General features: G+C 37.3%; 1 protein-coding gene across 1 annotated transcript in view; it reads right to left on the bottom strand.

Moving 5' to 3' along the window:
- Positions 1 to 10,864, bottom strand: part of SLC49A4 (solute carrier family 49 member 4) — an 82,784-nt gene that overhangs the window by 69,961 nt on the left and 1,959 nt on the right. Inside the window, exon 2 of the mRNA XM_040484698.1 lies at positions 3,981 to 4,074. Coding sequence (XP_040340632.1) covers positions 3,981 to 4,074 — 94 coding nt within the window. The remainder of the gene's footprint in view (positions 1 to 3,980; positions 4,075 to 10,864) is intronic.

Raw genomic sequence — 10,864 nt, 5'->3', positions numbered from 1 at the left:
TATTCTATTCTATTCTATTCTATTCTATTCTATTCTATTCTATTCTATTCTAAAGTAATCTCTACACCCAATGTGGGGCTTGATCCCACAACCCTGAGGTTAAGAGTCGCATGCTCCACCAACTGAGCCAGCCATTTTGGTCATTTTAAATGTAATTTTGCCAGCCACAAGCATTTTACAATCGAATATATTTCTTTAAAAAAAAAATCTATGTTTACTAGAACCATACTATTTAACTTTCTAACACACATTAGTAAATGTTTTCTATCATTTATATTAATGAAAACTATACTGAACTAGAAGATAATATGGCATGTGTTAGGGAATTGCTGGATAAACACATATGATTAACAGCAGATATAACTTACTTTAAGTTCACCTTCCAGAAATCTTTATTTACTGGGCATGCAATATCATATAGTGCTATAGAGCAATGTCATCTATAATTTTTTTGTATGATCTGCTTCCCAATCATAGAAGACATGCTTTATAGTTCATTATTCTAAGTTCCTTATTTATCCATGACGTTAATAGAAGTGGCAAAATAATTTCCTTGAATTTTTATCGGTACTATGCAGATAAAAGAAATATTGATACCATGCAGAGAGGTACAGCAACAATAGGAAGGTGGTAAGAAAAATCCTGATTGAGAAAAGAGCTTGTCAGAAGCTGCTATTTTCATGTCTTGAGACTTACAGAAGCTAAGACATAGGAAGCCAAGGGTGCAGGGTCACTATTCCTGAAGACTGGGTCTGAGACTCAAAAAGCTCCAAGTAAAACAGGGGCACAAAATATAGATGGCCAAATACTCTTTTCAGTGCTAGTCAAATCCATGTTAAAGGTCTTTACCCCTTCCCGCTGTGTATCAGGATGGAGACTGAAGCTTAAAAGTGGTGATCTATTGAACCTACTAGTCAAAAATACATAGTCTAATTGTAGCATTTTCATTTTAACAGCTGCATATGCATTGTTAATACTACTGCTTAAAAGAAATACTGTATGGACATAAAACGAAGTGTCATTTTAAGGAGATAATATTCCTACATTCTTTATAGATGAACATATAAGGACTGAAAATTCAATTTATACCCTCTTTTTATGAAAGATTCAATCTCTCTGAACTCTTTATTTTAGCAGTTCTCTTTCATCTCTCTTTGTTTACATTTCTTTATGAGCTCTATTTCTTTTTCATATCATCTTCTTCACCAAGATGGAGAGTCAACTCTTCATTATTTCTAGAATTTTACAACTGGAAAGGATATAAAGGGAAATAAGACTACAGAGAATAATATGGATGGCCCATTACAGAAGAAAAGCTAACAAAAATATTAATGGGCTTTTTGAAAGAATGCATCATTAAAGTTAAGTTTACTGAAGTTTGTACTTAAAAACTGTGGATGCTTAAAAAAAACCCATACGTTTGAAAAATTATGAACATCTCAAACACAATAATGAAACTCATCTGTTAAAACCTCACTCAAAAGGATAGGAAATGAAGACTAGCTTTCCACAGAAACCCATCATCTCTCACCTGGTTTATTGCACCAGTTCCCCAACTGGTTTTCTTATTCTTGCCCTTGACCTTCAGCATCAGTCTATTCTCAACAGAGCAGCTTATGACCAAGGTTCTCCTCAACTCAAAACCACCAATGGTTTTCTAGCTCAGAAAAAGCTAAGGTCTTAAAGGACCCTGTCTCATGCTCCCACCACTCCATAACCAGGCTGGTCTCATCATTTCCTGTCACTCTTCCCATGAAATCTCTCATATCTCACATGGCTCCAGCCACACCAGCCTCCCTGCCAGGCAGGCACATTCTTCCCTTCCCACCCTTTACACTTGCTGTTTTTCCTGGAATGCTTGGCCCCCAGATAATGTATGGTCCATTCTTTGGGTTTTTACCCCATAAAGTTGTCTTCCTAGTAAGCATTTTGTTTTTGTTTTTGTTTTTTTTTTTGGCCATTCTTTCTGAGATTTCACCATCCTTCCCTTGACATTTCAAATCTTTCCTTCCTACTTTATTTTTTCTCCATAACACATACATTTTATTTACTTATCTATCTTACTGCCTCTTTCCCCAACCAGAATGTAAACTCCAAGAGACAAGCATTTGTCTATAGCGTTCTCTGTTGTATTCCCCATGTCCAGAAAAGAGCTTGGCACACAGTGAATTCTGTCGAGTAACTAAACTGATAAATGAATAAACAAATAAAAGAATGACTCCAATTTGGGCTCTCATGTCTTCTTTCCTGGTCTCCTACCAACTATCTCTCCCTTCTGTAATCAATCCTGCATACCTCAAATCAGGAGTTTACCCAATACAGGTCAGGTCCTATTGTTGCTCTGAGCCACTTAAGAACTAAGTGGCTTCCAACTGCCCAGTGAGGAAAACACAATTCTACAGGACGGCATCTAAGATCCCTCATATTCTGGATAACCTTTTCTAAACTCATCTCTATTTATATCCCATTCTTATACCTTATCCCGTAGACCAGTGTTTCCCAAACTTGAGTAATCTATGAATCCTTTTTTTAAAAATTTTGTTTAATTTTATTTATTTTTGAGAAAGAGAAAAAGACAGAGCATGAACTGGGGTGAGGCAGAGAGAGAGGGAGACACAGAATCTGAAGCAGCTCCAGGCTCTGAGCTATCAGCACAGAGCCTGACGCAGGGCCTGAACCCACAAACCATGAGCTCATGACCTGAGCCGCAGTCAAATGTTTAACGGGTTGAGTCACCCAGATGCCCCTATGGGTCCTCTTTAAAGGGGAAAAATTTCTCAATGAGTTTCAAGATCACATCCTATGGCCCCAGTTTAAGAAACACTAATTTAAGAAATTGATGTTCTGATCAGTAAAAATGTCTTTTAGTTACAGATTATTACTGGTAAAATAATTTTTAATATTCTAACCAACAGGAAAATAAAGCTTTAAAATTTTCTTGTACCTTGTGCCCCCTGAGAATACATCCAGAGACCCCAGTTGCAGAAATGATGCTGTACACAAACGAAGCTACCTATCCATCCCAGAAGAGGCCTATGCTTACCTATCTCTATGCCTTCATTCCTGCTATTCTTCTACTCTGTAATATTCTTTCCCCAAACTACAGTTATCAAATTCTACTCACCCTCCAATGCCTTGTTTAATTATCACCCCCTTCATGAACTTTTTTTTAATTGTTTATTCATTTATTTTGAAAGAGAGAGAGAAAAAACACCAGTTGGGGAGGGGCAGTGAAGGGAAAGAGAATCCCAAGCAGGCTCCATGCTTAGTGCAGAGCCCAATGTGGGGTTCAATCTCATGACTGTTAAGATCAGGACCTGAGCCAAAATCAAAAGTCAGCCACTTGGGCACCTGGGTGGCTCAATCAGTTAAGCATCTGACTTTGGCTCAGGTCACGATCTCACAGTTCACAAATTTAAGCCCCACGTTGGGCTCTGTGCTGACAGCTCAGAGCCTCGAGTCTGCTTCAGATTCTGTGTCCCCCTCTCTCTCTTGAGCTCTGTCTCTCTCTCTCTCTCTCTCAAAATAAATACACATTGAAAAAAAATTTTTTTAAAAAGAGATGCTTAACAGACTGAACCACCCAGGTGCCGCTTGAACTCTTTTTGACACCCTCAGCCAAAACTTCTCTCAGTCTCTCAGGACAGTTTTATACTTCTTCTACTGAATTAACTACTTTATTCTTCCTTATGTTATACTATTATTTTCCTGTGGTCACTATAGCTCCTAGATAGCATGAAGATTAATTGTTCTTTTTATTTACAGAAAAACTAGTAGCGTCCTCTTCCATATGACAACTAATAAATGTTTATTGAATTAATCATCATGTAGGGGGAAAAATAAATGCTAATATAAATATGACCTTATAATGAGACTCTTAAAACTGGAACTATTTACTAAAAGCTTATAACCAAACATATATAATATACTCATAAAAAAGAGAAAAATGTGGGATAAATTTTAAGTTATTTATGATTTACCTTCTTTTAAGCATTAAGTCTGATACAGGTATGCATCTTAGACCAGTTCCCAAAACCATAAGGAAGGATGTCAGAAGCACAGTTACCCGAAGACCTAAGAGGAAACAAAAACATCTGGGTTATTTTTTAAATCCTTTTCACATATGTCCGATGTCAAAAGCAAAGATTTTTTTACTCAATCATAATGATGTTATATTCTAATATTATGGCTTTTTGCTAAAACTACAAATGGGGGAAAAATTCTACATGCTGAAAATGAAAGGATTCTAACTTTAATAGAAAACTTGAATGATCACACCAAGGAAGAAGTTCCAATAGCTCTAGTTTTTCAAAATGAATGGCTACAATGTTTTGTTCACATAGAACACTAAAAATATAGAACATAATTTTAAAGGAGTAGATATTTTAGCTTTATACGTCCAATATGAAATTTCCAATTTTCAAATGCAAGTTGCAAAAATTCTAACCTGCTCCTATAAAGATTTTTAAGGTGATAGACCACTGCTTTAAATTTTCTTGAAAAATGACAACTAGCTAATTGTGTATTTGATCTTATAATCAGGACAAGCTAATGCTTGTTATATGAGGTGGTTCTTTTAGAACACTTTGATAATACAATAATGGTCTTTTTATTTTTCTTGACTTATCAGATGGCTTTCAATTCATAGAATGATACAGTTTAAAAAAAGGTTTAGAACTTTATAATATTTATCAGATAGCTTTTCCCTTTCTACCTCAAATAAAATTATTTTTAAAATGTGTGCCAATGGTCAGCCACATGGATAACAAGGTAAAAGAGAATATAAAAACATTAAAATAAGATAACCAAAAACACACACAATATTCTAGCTATGGCAGAATAATATAATGGGACTATAAATTCCTACTGTTCAAATGCTGCATTTTTTTTTAACATTTATTCATTTTTTGAGAGACAGAGAGCACAAGCAGGGGAGAGGCAGACACAGAATCCGAAGCAGGCTCCAGGCTCTGAGCTGTCAGCACAGAGCCCGATGCGGGGCTTGAACTGATGAAATGCGAGATCATGACCTGAGCTGAAGTCGGACGCTTAACAGACTGAGCTACCCAAGGGGGCCCTTGAATGCTGTATTTCTGTTACAACTAAACTAATACCACGGTGCTATTTGTGGCAACCACATCACACAGGGGGCTCTTACCAAGCATGTGGGAAAAGGGACGACATTTCTTCCAATTTCTCCTAAACTCAACACTTCCTTGAAGCCATTTCATAGTGAATAGACTTAATGCAAATTTTTTAGTGCAAATGTTTCTTTTTTCCAGATCTTTTTTTTTTTGAAAGATGGGAGATGGTTAAGTATTTTAGTTTTCAAAGGGCTTTTCTGCTTTAAGGTGTTAAAAACAAGACAACAGGCCAAAAATAGAGTTGCTCATGCAAAGCCTCATGTCACCAAACTAAATGGACTTCATTATTTTTGGTTCTCCCAGAAATGGATCCCTAATCTAGTCCAGTGCTAGTGAGTTAACCTGCCTGACAGAGAGACCCCTTCTGTCCCCTTAAGGAAGACAACCTTGCCACAACCAATCCAACTTCCTTTGCTCCATTCTGTGTATAAAAGTCTTTCATTTTCTACAGCTCCTTGGAACTCCTTTCTATATGAGCATATATGCTCATATGCTATATGAGATCCTGTCTGATTCATGAATCATTGAATAAAGCCAATAAGTATCTTTAAATTTACTCAGTTGAATTTTGTTTCTTAACCAAGGAAACTGAAAGTCAACAAAACTATAATTATGCAGATTAAACATAGCAAGGAAAATAAACGAGATCTGCATCAGGCACACACATGCCACATTGAGGATAATGTGTGATATGAACTGAGTTAGCTTTATGATATTCTTATATGATTTGAATATGATTAATACAACTTGGCAGAAGGAATACCATAGAAAATTGTGTTTCCCAGTAAGAAGTAATATATACATACTGTTCATTTACTGTTTCTATTAAGAGAATGCAGATTTTAAACACACATTATAGCCACAGGAAATAGAGTGTAATTAATAATAAGTACATTCATGGTCATAAACATGCTAAACTTGCAAAATGTTGCTCTTATAAGGTTATATGGGGTGTCCTATGAGATACTGAAGAAAATTTTATAGATTTGGGACTAGAAGGCTTACCTGCTAAATGATATTTTTTTTTCTAAGTATTTGGTTTGTAATTAAGGTAAGCAGCCACCAAGTAAGCAGTGAGGCATTGTTTATGGCCATATAGTCCAAATAACCAGGCTTCCTATTATTACTGCTGAAGGTCAGCACACTTTTCTACTCAATTATAGTTTTTATCAAATAAATGACAATATAACAGTTAAATATATACATTTTAGAACAAACAAGTTGTGAAAAGCTGATTATTAAAGCAATCTCACAGGTACCACTTGTGGCTTTCTTGCTTACCTTTTTTTAAATTATTTTTTGTTTTAGTGTTTATTTATTTTTGAGAGAGACAGAGACAGAGAGAGAGGAATGCAAGCTGGAGAGGGGCAGAAAGGGAGGGAGACAGAGTCCAAAGCAGGCTCCAGGCTCTGAGCTGTCAGCACAGAGTCCGACGCGGGGCTCAAACTCACAAACTGAGAGATCATGACCTGAGCCAATGTTGGACGCTTAACTGACTGAGCCACCCAGGGTACCCCTTTTCTTGCTTATTTTTAATTGTTGCCAAGTATTACTTAATCCACCCCAGATGATGCCCAATTCCGAACAGAATGCTTTCTTTATCGCATTTGAATCTTGACAAGGCGGAACTCTATAATTTCATGTAATCAAAAAAGACATCAACTGATTTTAGGAAGGAGATGTATGAGGACCCTAGGAAAACAGCTTATGAGACATCTAGTACTTTTACATAAATAAGTAGATACCAAGTGATTATAGTATTGGGATATGAATGCCAAAAACCAGCTGATGAAAGATTTTAGAACAATTTCAGAAAACCAAACATGATTGAAAATAAAAACAAATTCTATCCAAATATGACACACAGACACTGCAGGAAGCCTCCTTCCCATAGATGAAATAACTCCTTTCACTGGGATCATATTTGGTATAGGAATGGCATCTCTACAAGTGCCTAAAAAATCAGGATGCAAAGTTGATTGGAAAACAGACACAAACACATATCCATGGTGGATGCATGGGAAATTAATTATAGGCATAAAGTTCGTCTGGCAAGCCTGTTGTTCCCAGGCTCCACACTTTCAACAGCTGGAGTGAAGACCAGCTCTACTTGTTCTTGGTAAGACCCCCCAGGCTCCCTATCCCCAACAACCACAGCCTTGCCACCCCAATCTGCTTTGGAGACCATCAGGAATAATCACATTGTGCCTGTTATTTTCTGCTTACATCAGTCATGAGAAATCTAAGATTCACAGGTCATTGCTATACAAATATGGCTTTGTATATCCCCTAATCTGGCCTCATCTCTGTAGTGTCCCCAACTCCTGAAACCTTTCCACTGTGCCTTCTGGAGCACTCTGAATCCATGAATCAGTGGGATCCCTACATTCTCAAGCCCTTCTCCAAATGTTCTCTTCACCTTCTTACTCCCACCAAAACCCCTCTCCTGATGACACTGCTTCTCTAGCACTTCCAGATCACTATTACTCTCTCCTCCCTAAAGCTCTGCAGTCTCTTTCCTTGATGTTTTTAAGATTTTCTCTGGTTTTAAGCAACATGATTGTGATGTGCCTCAGTGTAGTTTTCTTCATGTTTCTTCTGCTAAGATTCTTGTATTTCTTAGAGTTGTGGGTTTATAGACAGGGAATTTTTCTGCCATTATTTCCTCAATTATTTTGGCCCTCCCTCATCTCACTCTATGCCCTCTCCCCTTACTCTTCTCCTTCTGGAACCCTAATTACACACATATTAGGTCACTTAAAACTGTTTTACAGCTTACTGATGCTGGTGGAGTTCTTGTTCATTTCTTTTTAGTCTTTTTTTGCCCCCCCCCTTTTCCATTTTGGATAGTATCTATTGCTGTCAAGTTCACTAATCTTTCCTTTTGCAACGTCTAATCTGTTATTCAATCTTATCCAGTACATCTTTTTTTTTTTCTTGTCTCAGACACAGATTGCATTTTCACCACAGAAATTTAATGTTGATCTTTTTGTTTCCTGTGTCTCTCCTTAACATGTTCATGCTTTCTTCTGTCTTCTTGAACATCTATAGATTATTTAAAGTAGCTGATTTGATGTTCCTACCAGTTCTGTCATCTGTACCATTTCGGGATCTGTTTCTATTCATTGTTTTTTCTCCTCTTTATGGGTGATATTTTCCTGCTTCTTTGCATGCTTGGTAAATTTTTATTTTGATGTCAGGAATTCTAAATTTTACCTTGTTGGATGACGGGTTTTCTTTTGCACTCCTTTAAATATTTGTGAACAATGGTGAGATATAGCCAAGTTACTTTTGACCTTTCCAAGGAATACTTTTTTTTGGTAAAGTTTATTTATTTTGAGAGAGACAGAGTACGAGCCGGGGAGGGGCAGAGAGAGGGAAAGAGAGAGAATTCCAAGCAGGCTCTGTGCTGCCAGCTGTGGAGCCCGATGAGGGTCTCAAACTCACTAACTAGGAGATCATGACATGAACCGAAACCAAGAGTCAGTCGCTTAACCAACTGAGCCACCCAGGTGCCCCTCTGAGACATACTTTCAAGCTTTATTAGGTGAAACAAAAGCATTCTTTACCTTAGAGTTCTTTTGTCTTTACTACTGAAACAATGCCTCTCTGAGTATTCAACCCAACCTCCTATGTATTTTGAGGTTGTTACTTTCTGGCTATTGGGAACGTGAGCTATTCCCAGCCTTCGGGGAATTGTTCTGCCTGTTCTTTTTCCTAGTCCTTTTTCCAGTGTTTGGTAGTTTCCTCACATTTATCTGCAGATCAGTTATCAGCTGCAGACTCAAGAGGAACTCCTTGTAGATCTAGAACTTTCCATTAAGCTTTTTCCTTTCTGGTACTCTCACCCTAAAATTTCTAGCTAAGTTGGCCTCTTGCAATTCTAAATGGTCTCAACTTAGAAAAACGGCAGGAATGTCTGGACTCCCAATCTCTGCACTGCAACCTGGAAATGCTCTCCAGGCAATAAGCTGAAGCATTCATGGCGATCGCTGTCCTGCCCTGCATTTTGTCCAATGTCTGAGAACTCTGTTTCATACACATTTTTTGTTTTTAGTTGTTTAAAAGAGAAGGATAAGTCCCATTCCTATTACTCTATCATGGCCAGAATAGTCTTTGCTTTAATAATATTTTTTTATTAACTTAAAAAAATTTTTAAATATTTATTTATTTTTGAGAGAGCGAGCAAGCGAGGGACAGACAGACAGGGAGACAGAGGATCTGAAGCAGGCTCTGCACTGTGAACCCAGAGTCCGATGCGGGGCTTGAACTCACAAACTGCAAGATCATGACCTGAGTTGAAGTAGGATGCTTAACTAACTGAGCCACCCAGGAGCCCCTGCTCTAATTACATTTTATTCTAATACTCAAAACTCCTTGCTGCAGTCCTCTATAGACCACCACACACCTGTCTCCAAGGCATTCACCCTCACCATGTGCAAATGTCTCGGCTCACTCTTATTCCTTGTGACACTACTTTTTCATAAATCTGGTGATTTTGATATCCACTAGATGATCATTTCAATATGCTGGCCTCTCAGTCCCCTGACTTCATATTCCATAATGGTGTCTTCTACCTTACACCTCAGCAGTCTGTTTTCTTGCTTATACTCTGACCTTTACTATGATTGCATCCATGACATCATCTCAATTTCAAGCATTCCATTCTTCAACCATGACCTCCTCTCTTTCTCTTTTGCCCTGCTTTATATTTCTCCATAGCAATTATCTGGAGAGCAATGCCATCTGGCATACTAAATATTTAATTTTATTGTTTGTTACCTAGACCTCCTCATTAGAATGTAGGCTCTGTGAAGGCTGTCTCCCAACACATATTTGGGTACTATCTCATTCTTAAAATTTTCTTCACTTGGCTTCTAGGGCACACTTGCTCTTGGTTCTCCTATTATCTTACTAGCTGTCCTTTTTTGTCTCTTCTCTGAATGATGAAAAGTGGTGAGAGGGTGTAAAACCCATCTTAGGAAGATAACCAGTCTTCTCTACTAAGCTGACTGGGACCCACAGTAGCAGGAAGGCCAGACAACTATCTACCCTCTATGGAGCAAGGTATTTTAGTGCCCAAGGATGGCAGGAACATACTTTCTATGTACGTAGATAGGACATCTGCGGCAGGACAGCCAACATATGAAAGTATAGCAGCTTTCTCTTACTGAAAAGGAAAACCACTTCCTAAAAGAGAATTTTTAAATTTATGTTTTATAGCTTCAAGCAACGGCAAATACACATGTGAATTCCCCATGTGGTTACAGGAACTACTGAAAGAAATCCTAAAGTAACTTATTTTATAAGGTGAACAGGTAGTCCATAATTTATCCAGCCACAGCTAGTTCATAAAATTATAATAAAAAAAAAATTAACATTCTTCTACCATAAAAACAAAGTTGGTTTAATTTAGAATATTGGAAAATGCTCCCGATATAAAGATAAATAAAAAGAAACAACAAAACAACATTTTCCCCTAAATTTAGCCAACCTAGTAAGGAATGACAGAGGAATTGTCACAGATTGGAGGAGATCAGTGAGAAATCATAACTAAATGTAATTTGGAACACTAGATTGAATCCTGGAACAGGAAGAAAAAAAAAAGACATTGGTGGAAAAAGTGGTGAAATCCAAATACGATCAGTTTAAAAGCAAACAAATAAATCCAAACAAAGAAAACCTCCGTTCATTACAAGAAACCTTTCCTGGATATCTAG

The sequence above is a fragment of the Herpailurus yagouaroundi genome, unplaced genomic scaffold (genome assembly GCF_014898765.1).
Source record: "Herpailurus yagouaroundi ecotype Mexico unplaced genomic scaffold, PumYag 162, whole genome shotgun sequence".
In the NCBI taxonomy this organism is placed as follows: domain Eukaryota; kingdom Metazoa; phylum Chordata; class Mammalia; order Carnivora; family Felidae; genus Herpailurus; species Herpailurus yagouaroundi.
This window is presented reverse-complemented; position numbering and strand designations above follow the sequence as displayed.